At 39.8% G+C, this 19,719-nt stretch overlaps 1 protein-coding gene and 1 long non-coding RNA gene across 2 annotated transcripts in view; one reads left to right on the top strand and one right to left on the bottom strand.

Moving 5' to 3' along the window:
- LOC126375509 (neuropeptides capa receptor-like) overlaps positions 1-10,127 on the bottom strand; it is a 117,626-nt gene extending 107,499 nt beyond the window's left edge. Inside the window, exon 1 of the mRNA XM_050022474.1 lies at positions 9,827-10,127. Coding sequence (XP_049878431.1) covers positions 9,827-10,127 — 301 coding nt within the window. The remainder of the gene's footprint in view (positions 1-9,826) is intronic.
- Positions 1-19,719, top strand: part of LOC126375612 (uncharacterized) — a 180,656-nt gene that overhangs the window by 133,479 nt on the left and 27,458 nt on the right. The window lies entirely within an intron of this gene.

The following is a 19,719-nucleotide window of genomic DNA, read 5'->3' as shown; positions in this document are numbered from 1 at the left end:
GGTGCCAAGTATTCAAGTGCTCAATAATTCAACTGAAAATATGCCGGTAAAATACGAGCGACCGGCGCTTCTGACAGACACTCTATTACTACACAGTCTGTTAGCCAACTGTAAACAAGAGAAGTCTGGGAAAGAAAAATGGAAATTTATATATTTCCAGTATACAGGGTGTTATTGACATCGTCACGAACACTGAGGGGGATGATTCAGACCATGATTCTGAGTCGATATCATGTAGAATTTCCTGTCGAAAAATTAAAAAAATTTTAGTGTTTTTTTTTTAATTAATATTTTCAATTTCATACTTTTGCCACGGAAAATTCTACTTGATATCAACTTAGAATCATGATCTGAATCATCCCTCAAAGTTTTCGTTACGATGTCACTCTTCTTCCACCGTTTGGGTTGTGAGATGGATTACCAACCTCATCAACCCTGGTGTCAGGGTTGGTATTGAGCCGCCAAAGACCCCTGACTCAGGTAACGACTACGTACTATCATCAAATATTAGTAACCGGGATCAACGGATTAACGTGCGTTCCGAAGCACGGATCGTCTTACTTTCGGACAACCAATGTCCTAACCAAACTAGGAATCACATAGTGTTTTTGTGATATGCCCCACCGGGATTCGACGTCACTAACACCCTGTATAAATTAAGATGGACAGGGTGCTAAACAAACTATATAATAATCTATTCGATAAAACACCAGTCTGATAGAAGGACAAAAACAGAATGCTAAAAACATGTTTAGGCAATCTTTTACTTTTTGTAAAGGGTTAAAGAGGGTTGGGGTGAGAATCTCGTAACAGAATCGGGCGTTTTTCTGACGTGTACTTAATTTATTGTAGACTAGCGACCCGCCCCGGCTTTGCTCGGGTGCAATGCTTAGGAAAAAAATGAAATTATTTACGACAACACATTAAAAACCTCAAAAATAACAGTATTTCTCCGCTATTTAATAGATGTTATTATACATTATAAACCTTCCTCTTGAATCTATCTATAAAAAAACGCTTCAAAATCCGTTGCGTAATTGTAAAGATTTAGCGTACATAGGGATTTAGAGACAGAAAAAGCGACTTTGTTTTATACTATGTAGTGATTTTCTCCTTATTGGGCCGGAAAATTAGGAAGCTAAAAATAAAAAAACAACATATTACAGGATTCATTATTGCTTTGCATGAGCCTAGAGGCCCTGTGGCCAGTGCCAATGGCTTTATTTATCTCCAGGTTATAACTTTTAAGGAGTAGTGTGGCGTTGTAGGAAATGTTAGAAAAAGTGGGAACATTCTAACAGTAAGGACATTGGCTTCTTCTTTTTCCAAATTGCTTTTTCTTGTAAGTACTCTGCAGGCCTAGCTGCGCGAGTAGAGCGAGTCAGGCCGGGTTTCCACTGACGCGGAGATGGGCGCAGAAGAGCGGAGATGTGCGGATTTGACCAATCACAGCGTTCGAGAGAGCGAAAAACGAAGACGCTCTATCACTCTCTCCCTCACGGTGATTGGTCGATTCCTGCACATCTCCGCTCCTCTCCGCACAGCTCCGCGTCAATGGAAACACAGCCTTAATGTCAAAGCGTCAGTTATCAAAGGAGAATGGGCGAATCTGGTCCAAGAACCTCCACTGATGAGACTTATATGTAATGAAAGCTTATGCTTTCCATAGGGAAAGATGAGATGATGATGATTTGCAGATTCATAGGAATCTGGCAAAGTACTATCAGATTCTGTCCCGGGGTTCTTTTTTTACGGCCATGTTTGTCCTGGCTAAAAATGTGATAAAATACAGTGGGAGCTAAAATCGGCTCAAGATTTGTTGCTGGATAACAAAGTCTACATAAATAATTATGTATCATATTGTATATCATTTTAAAGAGGATCTTTTCCAGAATCCGAAACATAAAAAAAAAAAACAAAAAAAAAATCTTTTTGTAAGCGAATTATAGTCAATTTATATCTGCAGCGCCATTGTTTCTCGGTAGCTAAGTTCAAGTTTCATGCATTTTACCCCTTCCAAAAGTATCTTACCGATTTTTTTATATTGCTTCCGGAATTTGATCTGAGTGATAATAACAAGAAAAATAAATAAACACCTCTCCGATAGAGACCGGCTAAGCTATTGCCTATTGCAAGAAATCGTCATCATTAGCAAGTCATTACGGTATTGCATATTATAAGCTTATCAGCAACTTGGAACTTGGTCCAAGAACCTCCACTGGTGAGACTTGCATGTAATGATAGCTTATACTTGTCCTATGATTCTGGCAAAGTTCTATCAAACTCTGTCCTAGGGTTTTTTTACGGCCATGTTTGTCCTGAGTGTACAGTAGTGGACTGCAAAATCACCTCAGGATTTGTTGTCGAAAAACTATTTAACTAAGTCTATATACATAATTATATATCATAATGTATATCAATTTTAAAGGGAAAGGTTATCAGAATCAGAAACACAAATAAAAAAAATGCATTATGTAAACGACTTTTAGCCAACTCACGTCCGTAGCACCATTTTTCTCAGCAGCTACGTACGAGTTTCGCGCCTTCCAACCTTTCCAAAGAAGCCCAATCATTTTTTCCTTCTTCTGATATTACATTCTTAACCTGACAAGTGACAACAAAGAAAAAAAAAAAAATAGATACCATTCCGATAGAGGCCGCGTAAGCTATGGACCTATTGCAAGATAACGTACTCAAAGGCTAGTCATTATAATCCAACAGACGTAACATGATTAGAATGCGGCGGGACGGAAATGTAGTACATCGCCTTATGCGAAAGAGACGAAATATGTGTCTCTTTAACACTAACAGCAATACAACTATACAACTATACAGCTTAGTACGAGAGAAACAAGAAATAAGTCATTCTAATCAAGATGCAATACAATGACTCTATTGTATACAAAAGAAACACATTAAACAAGTTCAGGCAATAACTGGTGCAAAAGGCGGCTTTATTGCCAAGGTAGCAATTACTACCAGGCAACCTTACGTTTACGATACGTTTGTTGTACCATTCGGCATTGTTTATAAGACAAGATATAAGCCTGGATTAATAAAACAAGATTGTGGTGAAAGAAAACATACTACATTTGCGTCCTCCCGCATTCTAATCATGTTACGTCTGTTGGATTATAATGACTAGCCTTTGAGTACGTTATCTTGCAATAGGTCCATAGCTTACGCGGCCTCTATCGGAATGGTATCTATTTTATTTCTTGTTTTTGTCACTTAGTCTTGTCAGGTTAAGAATGCAATATCAGAAGAAGGAAAAAATGATTGGGCTTCTTTGGAAAGGTTGGAAGGCGCGAAACTCGTACGTAGCTGCTGAGAAAAATGGTGCTACGGACGTGAGTTGGCTAAAAGTCGTTTACATACTTACTTAATGCATTTTTTTATTTGTGTTTCAGATTCTGATAACCTTCCCCTTTAAAATTGATATACATTATGATATATAATTATGTATATAGCCTTAGTTAAATAGTTTATCGACAACAAATCCTGAGGTGATTTTGCAGTCCACTACTGTACACTCAGGACAAACATGGCCGTAAAAAAACCCTAGGACAGTGTTTGATAGAACTTTGCCAGAATCATAGGACAAGTATAAGCTATCATTACATGCAAATCTCACCAGTGGAGGTTCTTGGACCAAGTTCCAAGTTGCTGATAAGCTTATAATATGCAATACCGTAATGACTTGCTAATGATGACGATTTCTTGCAATAGGCAATAGCTTAGCCGGTCTCTATCGGAGAGGTGTTTATTTATTTTTCTTGTTATTATCACTCAGATCAAATTCCGGAAGCAATATAAAAAAAATCGGTAAGATACTTTTGGAAGGGGTAAAAGGCATGAAACTTGAACTTAGCTACCGAGAAACAATGGCGCTGCAGATATAAATTGACTATAATTCGCTTACAAAAAGATTTTTTTTTGTTTTTTTTTATGTTTTGGATTCTGGAAAAGATCCTCTTTAAAATGATATACAATATGATACATAATTATTTATGTAGACTTAGTTATCCAGCAACACATCTTGAGTCGATTTTAGCTCCCACTGTATTTTATCACATTTTTAGCCAGGACAAACATGGCCGTAAAAAAAGAACCCCGGGACAGAATCTGATAGGACTTTGCCAGAATCATAGGGAAAGCATAAGCTTTCATTACATATAAGTCTCATCAGTGGAGGTTCTTGGACCAAGTTTCATACAAAAGTGCCCATTGTCATTTGACCGACCAGTTAAGGTTCCTCGTGCACGCATCGACATGCGACTTGAATATGAAGAAAATGTTACAAATTTAAAACAAATTATGTTAAAAACTATCAATTGTCTCACTTCTTATATTTTTTGGTTCTTCTATAAGCAATAATATTTCCTAAGGGGTGCGACATCTTTAAAAAATCGCGGATGAAGAACCAGAAGAACGTACATTGACCAAATGGAGATGTCCTTAGAAAAGGTTCAGTACGATCTACTGAACCGGCGTGCGTGAATGAAACGATTGATGAATGTGGAGGAAGAGAAGTATGTCAGGATCGGAGCAAATGGAATTCTCTAGTCTCTGCTTACCCCGGTGGGAAATAGGCGTGAGTGTGTATGTTTGGACAATAAGTGATTGAGTTTGCAATTTCATAACCGCGTCACACCCCGGACACTTCATACAAACAACCTCCTTTTACACAGACACCACACATTGACGTTATTCATACACGCGCATCTGTGTGTGTGACGTCTCACACCATACGATTCAAGTCTAAACTATGTTCGAGGGGGGTGAGGTAAACCTAGCTCAGACGTTGGTGGGGAGCGGAGAGTTGCCGTTCTATACGTAGTATTTATTCCTTATTCTATGTCAGCGTCGTAAAGTATTTCGAGACGACTAATACGGCCTCCGAATCGGGCGTCCCTTAAACTAACCCTTTCAATATAATTTATCTGATACAGCCTATTAAAATTTACATAAAGGCCCCCTCAACAGCTTTTTATCAAGTCCGCTTTATCATTCGCTTTTATCCATCTCCATTCTATTACAATATAGCCCTTGCTTCAAAAGGCAAAGAGTTATTTAGCACATCTCTACAAAGGCAAAAACTGAATTTACATGTTTGCAATAGTAGCATAGAGTAAAAAATACTACTACATAAGTACTTTTAGCACGGTAAATATCTACCCCGTACCATTTCGTATCAGGCGCCGGTCTCATCCCCTCTGGGTCTTACTTTAGTCTTAGCCCTAAGCCGTTAAGAAGTAGGCACCTAAGGGAGCGAGCGCGCAGACTGTGTTCCGAAGGACGTAATATACGATCACGACGACCCGATTACTCTAACTATAGAGGCGGCCAATCAGCTCGCGACACCAAACACTTCAGAACCCCAATACCGACCCCGCCCGCGCTAGGTCGACGATTTCCCTCAGCGCTAGACCCACTAGGGTCGATTAATTCTTTCAAATATTCTTCCTCTCAGACGTCGCCCTGACCCGAGGTTCGCGCCCAACTGGCAGTTCTAGAAGTTTAGTTCTTGAGCACGTCGAAAAATCCGACAGAGGGATTTTTATAACATGATGGACTAGATAATATTATTGGGGATAGGATTCCTAGTCACCATCACTTTTAGTTTCACAAAAGTGGCTGCAGTGGGGGCCTTTGATTACTTGCGTTTAACCACCCCATTCTTACGGGCGTGACTTCATAATAATAATAATAATCTTTATTCGAAAAGAAAGTTTACAAAATTATGTTCATGTACTTATCTTCATTTGTTTCGCTTTTACGCAATAAAATCATAATAAGTAAATGCTATTGTCTCGTACACAATTCATTGTCTCGGAGGACTGTCAATCTCGGCTATTGACACATCTCATGTCAAAAACGTTCACGTGAGTCGACAGTTGATAAAATTCTTTTGAATAATTTTCCTCCATTTACCTAATACTAAAAGAATACCCCGTGCAGAAAAAGGTATTTTACGTACTGAGTGTATTAACCCTTGTCACAACCTGGACATTTCATACAAGAATCTCATTCTAACCTTGTGCCACAGAATAATGAGTAATTATTGCGTATCTATCATCGTCTAAAATAGGTTTTACCTTCGCTAGAAATCCCACATACAATTAGAAGGATGCGGTGTATATAAAGAATATATTTAATAATAATAATATATTGAATATATTTATTAATATATTATATTAGATTAAGTTTATTATTCTTTTTAGTTATGTTGGTATCATTATAATGTTTATCGGACCAGCCCATGCTCCAATGCATAATCTTCTTTCACCCTAAGGTTGCCTGGCAGAAATTGTTGTTTAGCAATAAGGCCGCCTATTGTGCTTATGGTTTTTATTCGTTTGTTTATGTCCTTTGTATATGTCGTTGTGCAATAAAGTTATATTGATTGATTGATTGATTGAAATATTAAAATAGTTCTTGTGATAAGAATAGAATATTGTTTGTAAGGCAATTGTGGAGAACATAGGCTAGAAAGTCCCTCATTCGAGATGAAGCAAAACCCGCCCCACTAAGAAGAAGTCAAAGGCATTTGACCAAAAACCATTTAAGTAAATCGTTCGGCTAAAAGAATTCTAGAGTGGAATACCGCAAGTCAGACCCTACTCAGTATCCAACCAGTCGCACTTTAGACGCTTTTTCGCATGATTTCAATTCGTCTGTATACTTACGAACACACTTCAGGTAAGTAAGTAAGTAAATGAGTAAGTACTAAGTACCTATTTATGGAAGCGTGCACGTCCGAGATCGTTGACGTTCTCTTTTTATTTTTTTAAATAAAGACGGGTAAGTCTTTTTTGCGTTGCTAAATAGGCATGTCTTTATATTTTTTTGTGTTTTTGTGTGTGCAATAAAGTAAACTTTAACTTATCTTCTAAATATATAAAAGGAGAAACTGACTGACTGACATATCAACGCACAGTCTAAACGGCTAAACGTAGGCACTTGAAATTCGGAAGGGACGTAGCTTAGGTACGGTAGAGGTGCACTAAGAAAGGAATTCCCGAAATTCCTACGGGAACGGGAATTAGCAGGAAAAAACCTTTCCACTAGTAAATCATAAACGCGGGACCTGAAAACGCTGGCCTAGGCGAGTACATGTACTAATGTTGGTACTTATGTTAGTACATGTACCCGTGAATAGAATTCATTCGCAAACGCATTTAAAGTTCGACCGGCCCAAAGCTGTATCATTTAGTTAGTGATTATTTAGAAGATATAAATGCATGGGATTAACTGTCTGAGAACTGATATTAGGCAGCTAGATTACTCAATTGTATAAAAATATTTTATGTTTTTTTTTTAAAGAACATCTAGGGCCCTGTGCCGAGGTTTTTCTTGCAGCTTCTTTTCCCCGGCTATATGTATAGGTTGTGAGAAGCTGCAGTAGTTGAAGGCGGATGAGACGTTCGTTATGTATAAATTGACGATTCAAAGTGTAACTATGTTACCTACAGAATAAAGATATTTTTAAATTTGAATTTGAATTTTCCCCGATAGGATTACCGTAAGCACGTTGTCGAGGCTCACGCCGCGCGTAAGCTTAACAAGATTCTGTTATTCAAGAGAAGCGAGCAGAGGCATTTCGGTTTGCGGTGTCATACAAAATTCCCCTCACTGGCTCGCTTGTCCCAAACGTTTTTCGATTCTGTTGCGCACTACCAAAATCCCCTGGTACTTGCGGGTTCCGAATACATCCCACTTAGGGACAGTACTAAAAAAAGTATTGGCGCCCGAAAGACGACCCGATTACTCTAGCCATAGGGCCAATCAGCTCGCGACAACAAACACTTCAGGACCCCGATACCCACTCCGGCGGTGTGGTCGACGATTTCCCTCCCTCATTTAGCGCTTATATCTAGTACCGATTAGTTTTTTCATATATAAATCATCTCAGGCGACGCACTGAGCCGAGAATCGCGGCCGATTGAACAACTTTAGGCCTGTTGTCTTAAATTTTGTAGGTGAGAACCCTCAGCGCTCCGGTCAAGGAGTTAATGCAAACGTGCCACGTGTGTGTGTGCGTGTTAGTGCGTGCGTGTGTGCGTGCTTGTGTGCGTGCGTGTGTGCGTGTGTGTGTACGTGCAAGTGTGTTAATTTTAATGTGTATAAGACAAATCTACGATCCGTACCGTTTTAAAAAAAACCCATGTGCCCAGAATGCCGATGTTCACGACCGCTCTCAGCCATATTATCGACATTAACAAGATAGAGACATCAGCTAATCTCATTTATTCACCCAAGCAGATTTTCCGTCGTCAGCGGGAATACTCAGGAAAGTGCGGTGGGGTCGGCAAAACGGATTAGCAGACAACTTGCTGCCATGCTTAGCATTATGTAAAACCATAGACGTAAGTAAAATCGCAAGAAGATAGGTATATCTCTTTTTTCCTCTCTTATTATGAAAAATATTAGCACATAACATCACGCGTGTATCGCCGACGGGGTATGCAGATGTGTATAGTATACAGGGTGTAAGTGACATCGTAACGAAAACTTTGAAGGATAATTCAGCTCATTATTCAGTGTGAATATAATGTGGTATTTACCGTCGCAAAAGTATAAAATGAAAATAATTTAAATGAAACACAAAATACATGAATTTGGCGACGGAAAATCCTTCTTGATATCGACTCAAAATCATGGTCTGAATCATCCCCCTCAGTATTCCTCCGTCGCTAAATTGATGTTTTTTGTGTGTGTTTTTTTTAATTATTTTCAATTCCATACTTTTGCGACATAAAAATCTACTTCATATCAACTCAGAATCATCCCTCAAAGTTTTCGTTATGATATCACTAACTGTGGCGTTCTAGATGTGATGGTTGAGTGGTGTGCTGGTAATTAAACGACCACATAAAGGAATATTTTAAAGTTTATTGTTTTCTTTTACTTATTCACACATTTTACACTTTTATTATTATTATTTTATAAATCACCATATATTTTTAGTATTGTTTTAGATAATTTTTTAACACAAGAAGATATTGATTATGCATCCATTTTTGATGCCAAGAAGGAAGTCCACTATTTGTCTATGACAATACCTTTTTAATAGTAACAAAACCATAGACATTTTTATATTTTGTTCGTGGTCCGAACACTAACACTCACAAGTACCTACCATTAGGTAACTATTTCATGAGTCTAGGGCGATAATAATTAATCCCAGTTCCCTCTTACAAATATTTGCCAGGAAAGGATGGTGGCAGGAAATTGGCGCTCGCATTGCCTATGTTACATCGTAAAAGCAATTAAGTAGATATCGTTTTACGCGGGATGAGGGGCGAAGACCACATAAGTCCATTCCCGTTATTCCCAATAGAGAATCCATACCAAAAAAGTCCCACAATAGAAAACAATATTTTTATTATAATATATTTTGTACTAGCGACCCGCCCCGGCTTCGCTCGGGTGCAATGCTGAGGAAAATTATTTACGACATCACATTAAAAGCCTCAAAAATAACAGTATTACTCCACTATTTAATGGATGTTATTACACATATTTAAACCTTCCTTTTGAATCACTCTATCTATTAAAAAAACGCATCAAAATCCGTTGCGTAGTCTTAAAGATTTAGGCGTACTTACATATTTCACTTGATATCAACTCAGAATCATGGCTTCAATCACCCCTCAAAGTTTTCGTTACGATGTCACTAACACCCTGTATAATAACTTGATTGATATTTTTTAGTTTTATACATTAGCAATTTCATAACTTTTTTTTAACTTGTTTATTCCCTTGGGGATTATAACTTTATCTACTTATACAATAATCTGACTAATTAAGTTTCGTCACTTACCAAAAAGAAGCAAAAGCAAATCGCTTACAGCCAAACTGAACAGGTAATAGTTAGTGGCTGTATGCAGGCCTGGATGCCTAACTATCACCACGCAAACACACACATTTCCTACTACACCAGTGAGGAAAATCACCACAAGAACTATACTAATTGGGACTATCTCAGTCAATGGGAGTCTCCGAGACCCCATCATCCACCAGAGCATCTCCTCCTCACTACAATCGAAAACAGTCAAGTTGTTGCAACGATTGTAAAACTCATCAAAAGTCTCGTTTTCGCGGAGGAAAACTTTCAACGCCATCTTTACTTTTTATTAAAAAGAAATAACAACTTTTTTATTAATTGTCCAAAAAGAGCAACATTATTTGTAATCTGTAGTCATTTAGTCCTGAGATTAGTTTAAATAGTTTTTTCTTTATATTTGAATTTCGAAGTCGTAGAGATTGCGGACTGCGAAATGGCTATCTGCCAAAAACATGTCCGCCGTCGACGCTTTCGCGCGCAAACTGACTAGCGGGAACACATCAAATCAGAAGTTATTCCTACTGAATTAATGTACGGGAGGAGGAGCAATTATTAGGAACACAACGTTCAGTAAGTACATAAATGAAAAATAAATCCACGTAAAAATCGTAATAAGGTAAACGCTCCTATTACCGCCAGGTTAAGCTATGCTCTGATTACCTCTCAAAAATTAAGTACTTCTGTATTTGCTAGTGCAGCTTATTTATTTTATTTGTATTGTTATGACTGTCTTCTGCTAAATACATCAAGAATTTTTAATTTTGAGTGAATATTTTGGATAAAAAATAATTTTATGTCCGAAAACTCACTTTCCTCTATTACCGCCACATAAATTGCGGTTTCTTTCTATTACCGCCTTTGCTGCATCGAATACCGCCAACGAGATATCTAACCAACTATTCAGATACAATAAAATACTTTATTTTTTTTTAAGTTGTTTTAATACCATATTTTTACCACTGTTAATGTAGTTAATAGATACATAAATTGGGAACGCACTGTCTCTCAAAATACAGGTTCACCTAGTTTGAAAGACAGCGTTCCAACAAAAACTGTAAACGAACTGTTTTCAATAATCATCATCATCAACAGCCGTATGACGCCATGTGTCTACACTCAGCGGGACCCTCTGGCTGGGAGACATAAGAGTGATGCAGAGAATTAGATCTGGATTTGTTCTACTGAATTATGCTGAAAACAGAATTTGTTCCGTTAAAAAAGCGGAAATACAAAGTTTTCTAACCGACCTCCAGCCAGCGGGAGCCCGCATCCAGCGGCTTCCCGCCACCTTCGCCAGATCGTCGGTCCACCTTGTAGCGGCCCTACCCACTGAGCGTCGTCCGACACGTGGTCGCCACTCCAGAACCTTTCCGCCCCAGCGGCCATCGGTTCTCCACGCTATGTGTCCTGCCCACTGCCACTTCAGTTTTGCAATTCTCCGAGCTATGTCGGCGACTTTAGTTCTCCTGCGGACCTCCTCATTTCTGATTCGATCAAGCAGGGAAATACCGAGCATAGCTCTCTCCATTGCCCGCTGAGCGACACCGAGCCTCCTCACGAGACCCATAGTAAGCGGCCACTGCCGTAGGTCATCACTGGCAACACGCGCTGGTCAAAGATTTTTGTCTTGAGACACTGGTATTTTGGACGAGAAGATATTCCGCAGCTTCCCGAACGCTGCCCATCCGAGTTGGATCCGACGAGAGATCTCTTTCTCGAAGTTGGACTTACCTAACTGGATTATTTGTCCTAGGTAAATGTACTGGTCTACAACTTCGAGTGTAACGTTCTCAACCTGAACTGGAGTGGGTACGACATGGTCGTTGAACATAATTTTTGTCTTTGCCATGTTCATGCTAAGACCCACTCGTTGGGATGCGTTACTGAGATGCTCGAGCATGGTGTTCAGTTCTTCCAGGGTCTCAGCCATTAGGACTATATCATCGGCAAATCGAAGGTGCGTCAGGTACTCACCGTTGATGTTGATGCCAAATCCTTTCCAGTCCAGAAGCTTAAAAATATCCTCCAATGCAGCAGTTTCGGAGAGATGACATCTCCCTGTCTCACTCCTCGCTGCAGTTGGATCGGATTAGAGCTCTGGTTCTGTACTCGGAACTGACATAGTGGCATTTTGGTAGAGGTCCCTTAGCTTTTCGATGTACCTATGGTCCACTTGGCACCTCTGAAGAGACTGCAACACCGCTCAGGTCTCGATCGAATCAAAGGCTTTCTCATAGTCCACAAACGCCAAGCAAAGTGGCAGATTATATTCTTCGGTCTTCTGTATAACCTGCCGCAGCGTATGGATATGGTCTATGGTGCCTTTTCGGAAACCGGCTTATTCGGGAGGCTGGAAGTCGTCAAATCTGCAAGCGAGACGATTCGTAATGACCCTCGAAAACAACTTGTAGACATGGCTCAGAAGCGAGATAGGTCTGTAGTTCTTCAGTAGGGCTTTATCACCTTTCTTGAAGAACAGGATCACCTCGCTTCCGCTCTATGCCCTCTGCGTTTTGCCCTGAAATATGACGGAATTGAAGAGCCTTTGGAGGGCTTTGAGTATTGGCGTTCCGCCCGCTCTCAGAAGTTCTGCTGTGATTCCGTCATCTCCTGCCGCTTTGTTGTTTTTGAGCTGTTTGAGGGCCATCCTAATCTCGTACAGGCTGACGTCCGGGATATCTTCAGTGTAGTGTCGGGTAAGCTTGGCTCGAGGGTCTCGAGCCATGCTTTCGTCTGATGTTTTCGTGGAATATAGCTGTCTATAGAAACACTCAATCTCCCTCAGGATTTCGGGAGTCGACGAAATGATTCTGTATGAGGAGTTTTCAATAAACTTTATTATTATTGTTATTTTTTATTAAATGAATTATGACATAAACTACAGAAAAATCTTTTGGTTTAATAGATTTATATACATAATTGACGTCTGTCTCTGTCCATCCGTCTGTCTCTGTCCGTCCGTCTGTCCATCCGTCTGTCTCTGCCGGTCCGTCTGTCTCTGTCCGTCCGTCTGTCTCTGTCCGTCCGTCTGTCTCTGTCCGTCCGTCTGTCTCTGTCCGTCCGTCTGTCTCTGTCCGTCCGTCTGTCTCTGTCCGTCCGTCTGTCTCTGTCTGTCCTTCTGTCTCTGTCTATCCGTCTGTCTCTATCCGTCCGTCTGACTCTGCCTGTCCTTCTGTCTCTGTCTGTTCTTCTGTCTCTGTCCGTCCGTCTGTCCCTGTCCGTCCGTCTGTCTCTATCTGTCCGTCCGTTTCGGTCTGTCCGTCCGTCTGTCTCTATCTGTCCGTCCGTTTCGGTCTGTCCGTCCGTCTGTCTCTATCTGTCCGTCCGTTTCAGTCTGTCCGTCCGTCTCTGTCAGTCCGAAGAATAATGCATCACCCTGTCTATAAATCATAAGAGGGAATCTATGGTGGCGGTAATAGAAACATGTATGTAATTTCTGTGTTTCAATTTCCGCCACATAAAAATTAGCCTTAAGAAAACAAATAAATATTCAAAATGAGAGCTACGTATGTAAAAACCAGTTTCAAAGCATATTTTAATAAATATATAAAGTATTTAAATTAGAAATTCATAATTACTTCAACTACTTGTTCATACATTTCTTAAAAAAATACATTAACTTATATGCAGCACAGGATACTTGAATTCCCCCAAATGTGTGGCGTTAATAGATTTTAATATAGTTCATGAACCATACTATAAAATAAGATGATAACATTATGAATAATTGGGCATGTTACCTTAAATAACTAAAAAATACAAATATCATACAAATATCGATCGCCGCCATAGGTGGCGGTAATAGTAACCAAACTGCAAATGTATGCTTCTATCACCGCCACATTTTAAAACTTTAATTAATCATTTAAAACTAACACAAATGTCAAATATAGCATGCTTTCTCAGTTCTTAAACGTATTAACAAGTAGTTATAATTACTAAAATGAAGAAAAATATGTTTCATCGGACACAAAACCTTAAGAAAAAAATGTTGTATGCTTATGCATTTCAGTAGTGGCTTGTATGGAGCGCGTTGCTTGCGCGGACACTGCACACTTACAGACCAATCACAAATTAGACTATTGTTGCCCACGCTCAGGGGTATGTTCGTTTCATGGTCAATTAATACATGTATCTTTTGACATTTGAATCAATTTTCTATCTCGGACACAATTCAAAATATCCGCAATTTAAAAAAGGTGGCGGTAAACGATGTCGATTTTTGGGTGGCGTTAATAGGAGCGTTTACCTTAGCACAATATTACAATCGCAGGTCTCGTCGAAAGCCCAATATCTGCAAGAAAAAGATGTAATAACAAAGCTTTTCAAATATACTAGGTACCTTGTAGTGTGAGTAGATCTTTTAGAGAGGCGAAGTCGAATAAAGTCCCGAAAACAAAATAGTAAATTAAGTTTAAATATTATATGTATATTTTTATTACTTAGGCTATTACATGGGACTTAATATAGCTGGTAAGGGATGGGCGTACATAATACACCTCTGCCCACCCCTTCAGGGATATAGGCGTGATGCTATGTTCTTCTTCTTATCTATTCTAGCCTGAGGTGTCCCACTGCTAAGCCATCCTTCATTTCTTCCATGCCATGCATATTTTTGCATATTTTCCTTTAAGTATTTATTCCACGTGTTAACAAAATTTTCATTGTAGGTACCCTCGGAACAGAAATTCTAATATCTGTGTAGGTACCTAATAGTTGTGTAGATTTAGTCCCTTAATATAAGTGATGAGGCAAAGCTTTGTATATCCCGTGGAATGTTAACTGGGAACGTAGGTAGGAAAGAGTTTTCTTTTGTCTTTTATTCAGGAAAGAAGGATAAAAGGATCAGAATCGAAGTAAGGGGTGTGCATTGACCCTCCATTAGGATTGACGACCTCCGTAGTCCAGTGGTTGAGCGTTGGGCACACGATCCGGAGGTCCCGGGTTCGAATCCTGGAGGGGACATACCACAAAAATTACTTTGAGAACCCTACTTTGGTTAGGACATTACGGGCTGATCACCTGATTGTCCGAAAGTAAGTTGATCAGTGCTTCGGAAGGCCTGTTAAGCCGTTGGTCCCGGTTACTACTGACTGACGGCAGTAAGTAGTGTGGCGGCTCAATAATAACACTGACACCAGGGTTGATGAGGTTGGTAATCCACCACACAACCCACATGATAGAAGCAGAAGAAGATTGACCCTCCATACAAAAATCTCATTCTTACCGCGTAAGTGCAAGCGAGACAGATAGTTAGCGCGCGCTCCCTTTTACTCCTTTGCGGCTTACGGGCATTTAGGCTAGCAGATCCAAATGGCGTGAGGTACACCTAGCTCGGCGCCATATACGAATTGGTGCGGTGCGGAGAGTTGCCGTTCTATACAGGGTGTTAGTGACATCGTAACGAATACTGAGGGCAATGGAAAATTCTACTAGATATAAACTCAGAATAATGAGAGCTGAATTATCATCCTCAATATTCGTTACGATGTCTCTTACACTCCGTACAAGTTTGTACGTACAGGTAGCCATATAAGTACGTATGGGTGTTAGTGACATCGTAACAAATACTGACGGGGATGCTTCAGAATCAGAACATAATTCCGAGTTGATAGCAAGTGGAATTTCCTGTCGAAAAGTTCATGCATGCACACGGCACGGCCCGTTTGTCCCGCCTTCCCGTTTCTGTGTACACTAAGATGAAAGGACAAAAGAAAATTCCTCCGTGCCTAGTTGACACCGTACTTTCATCGCTAGCCGCGGAAGCCAGAAGAAAAAAAAAGAACGTACTTTACTTATGCTCAAAACTGACAACTAACACTTCAAGGTTAGTCCTGCTGACGTCATCCCGCCTTGTGTTGCCATTTCGTAATAAATAAATTACCCACGACCGATGTTTTTACATGTACTTTGCAAGGAAATTTTGAACTTTTAGTAAAAGATTTACTTACAGCTTTAATTATTTTATAGTATGTGACAAATAATAGCAATTAAATATAGTAGTCAGGAATTCCCTTAATTTTCAATAATAAAATTTAAGTCCTTGGAGTGGTGGAGATACCAATTTAATGGTAACACTTCCCTGATCAATGGGCTAGCAATGGCAGCTTGGCTTGTCATTGGATTGAGTATACCTTATCTCATGTCTAAGAATACCTTAGTATCTCTCTCTTAATTTAATTGCTGCGCTCTTGTCGGTGGAGTAATCGCCTTCAATACTCCATAGATAGGGCGTATAGAACGGTGGTACCTTAGAATACATACTATGATTTTCATTCGTGTCACGTGTCAGTTTACCCTTTAAATATATGTACATAAATAACTCTACGTGGGACTCATCTGGTCAAACAATGGATCCTTTGATAGACATGTCTCATCATCGACCGGATCCATTTTTATCGAGAGACGTAGGTGGGTATCATAGATTGAGGTCAAATGTCAAAAAATACAAGGATAAATTATTCTGTGCTCTACTGGAAGCGAATAGAAACATAGCATGCGGTCAGTTGCTTTATCTTCCCGGGCATAATATAGTAATGCTGTAACAATCGACTGAGATATCGAGCTGAGGATCATTACAATGACCGATAAACTGATCAAACGGGTCTGTCACCATACCGACTTCGTGTCGTGTGGGTTGTGTGAGCAATGGCTGGTCAACCATCTGGTCTCTATACTATTGAGCCGCCAAAAGCCCCTGGCATGGCTCATGTAACGACTACATATTTACTTAATTAAAGAGTAGTCGGAACCGACTCGACTGCTTAATGTGCCCAGTGGCAGCCCTAGGGCGGTGTGTGGTGTCCACCGCACCGGGTGGCGAATTATGGGGGTGGGGGGTAACACCAAAATCAACCAAGGCTGGTCCACCCTGGCCCCAAACTAACTTCATCGGGTTAGATTGAGGCTACATAAAACTCATACCAGGCCGTAAACAACATTTCTAGAAGATTTAAATAGGTAAATTTCGGTGATCATTTAACTCAAAATTCACAAATTAAGTAATAGAAAAATTTTCTATTTTAAGGGGCTGAGGGTGCCACCTAAGGTCTCGCACCACCTAAATATTGCTAGGGCCGCCACTGAATGTGCCCTCTGAAGCACGGTTCATCTTACTTTCGGACAATGAGGTGATCGGTATGCAATGTCCTAACCAAACTAGGTATCAAAAAGTGATTTTTATTACATGTCCTCACTGGGATTTGAACCCGGGAACAGAAGAAACAGTCGATTGAACCTAACGTAAATATTTCTACAAGGTTTATTACCTTCTACAGACTGCCGCAAATTAAACCTACTTACACTAGGTACCTACTTAGTTATCACGGGGCGCTTTTACCGGGAAAAAATTAACCCTTATTACTAATATTTGACCCTTTGTACCTACTATCTTAATTATAACTATTAGTAAGGGTTCAGTGAAACCCAGAGTAGGAAAATCTCAAGGGAATTCCCACGTGCGGAATTGTGTGATAAAATTACGAAATGCTTATTTCGTCAACTTCATTTCCTGGAAAATAATAGTTCCAATATTAAAAGCTTCTGCGATTCCGCCTGGTTGAACAACCAGGTTGAACAATAAGGTCGTTTATATATTGTGGCGTTAAAAAACGGAATGCGCGCTCTAATATTAGGTTAAAAAAGTCTTGAACCCTAAATTGTTCCACAAATCGATTGTGCGTTGGCAAATACCGAACTTTACTGTAAGTACTACTAAAACTATAGACGTTTCGTACTAATGTAAATTTCGCAATATCTCGTCTTAGTGAGCACCTACATCCTGAAAAGACTTGTCGTTTCTGAGATTTCGTGATGAGTGAGTCAGTCAGTCAGTCAGTGACCTTTGGCTTTTATACATATAGAAGATGGGTACCTACTGTAAGATCATCATCAATATCATCAGCCAAAAATAGTCTGCTGCTGGACATACGCTCCAGGATTAGGTGCAACAACCCTATTTTTTAAAGCCTATTCAAATAGTGACAACTATAAACTGGTCCCATCGTGGTAGTCGATGATGTAGTTTGCTACGGTCCGCTCTCCTACTATTCCACAATGCCCGATCCCCTACTGCCCGAATCCAGCGTGTCCCACGACCTTCAGAAGGTCACTATATAGGGCAAAGCGGCAAAATAACAGCCAGCAATTTAATTTAAACTTTACCCGAAACCAATCACGAAGTACCTAAACAGACAGTAAAAGCAAATACATTCCGTCTCTACCTACTAGAGTAGGGTACGTTTCTTGCAGCTACATTCCCTCGTCTATACCAGTTGTGAGAAGCTGCAGTAGTTTTAGGCGAATGAGAAGTTCGATAAATTATGTAATAATTATAATAATATTATATCTTCTAAATATATAAAAAGAAAAACTGACTGACTCACTGACTGACATATCAACGCACAGCCTAAACAGCTAAACGTAGGCACTTGAAATTTAGAAAAGACGTAGCTTAGGTACTCTTTTTTTTTTGACGTGACTTATTGTAGATTTGCCGCAGATGGCATTAACTACTTGGCCGGACAAATGGGGAGCGCTGAAGGCTCTCACCCGGTACAACGTTTAACACAACAGCGATAGCGATAAGCGCTGAATGAGGGAAATCGTCGACCACGCCGGCGGGGTCGGTATCGGGGACCTGAAGTGTTTGGTGTCGCGAGCTGATTGGCTGCCTCTATGGCTAGAGATTGGCTGCCTCTATGGCTAGAGAGCTTAGGTACCGTAGAGGTGCGCTAAGAAAGGAATTCCCGGAATTCCCATGGGAACGGGAATTAGCGAGAAAATCTTTTTGTATGAAAAATCTAAACCGGTTAAGTTAGACGCTTGAAATTTGGCATGGAGGTACCTTAGTAAACTTAAAGCTTAGTTGCAACAGGATATTGCAAAATTCCCACGGGGACGGGAGTTAGCGCGAAAAAACCTTTGTATGAAAAAATCTAAACCGCGTAAGATAGATGTTTACAATCTACCATGCATGCATACCTTCGTAAATATAAAGTTTAGTTATGGCTGTATTTTGAAAAATGGGAGTTAGCGAGAAAATAATGTTGTATGAAAAAATCTAATCTGCATAAGTTAGATACATGAAATTTGACATGCACTCCCACACACACAAAGATCTCTCTTTTATAACACGCCAAGTGGACGAAGTCGCGGGCAAAAGCTAGTATATTATAGTTATGTAATAATTACGAGTCAAAGTGCAACTATGTAACCAAGTGAATACGTAATGATATTTTTCAGTTTAAGACTGGTTGATGGTTGCGATGATTGCGAGTGTGGAGTATCACCACAAACTATGGCTCACCTTTTGTGCTGTCCTAAGTGCCCTAACACCTGCACTATTAAAGACCTTTACGAAGCCACTGACAATGCCGTAAGCGTGGCCAATTATTGGTCAGCAAAAATTTAGTTTCGATCGCCATCGACTCGCAAAGAAGAAGAAGAAGAAGTTTAAGACTTTGAGTTTGACTAACCTCACGTCTAGGATAAAAATAAGTAAGTACATGCAATCGCAAGATGAAAATGAGAACCCACGTTTCACCGAGCTTTTATTTTCCGCATAGACCTGATAGAGATTATATTAAAAGCTTCTAGTAAATGCTAAGTATCATAACAACTAAATACAGTGATGTTCAGCCCACATAAAATGTATTTGAGATATAAAAGTACGCAAGGTCATTATAGATAAGGTGAAATGAAATGGGTAATGGCGTACCTAGTCATATTTATTTCACTCTAATATGGAATAAAAGTATCATAAAAAAGGTTTATTTCTTTCTAAATAGTATAGGGCGTGCGTGACAGACAACCTTATCACTTTTTGGAAGGAGTGACCTGTCCTTAGTTAATGTTAGGTACCGCTAACA

This window comes from Pectinophora gossypiella, chromosome 19 (assembly GCF_024362695.1).
Source record: "Pectinophora gossypiella chromosome 19, ilPecGoss1.1, whole genome shotgun sequence".
In the NCBI taxonomy this organism is placed as follows: Eukaryota; Metazoa; Arthropoda; class Insecta; order Lepidoptera; family Gelechiidae; genus Pectinophora; species Pectinophora gossypiella.
Note: the sequence above shows the minus strand (reverse complement) of the source record. Positions and strands in the feature narration are given on the sequence as shown.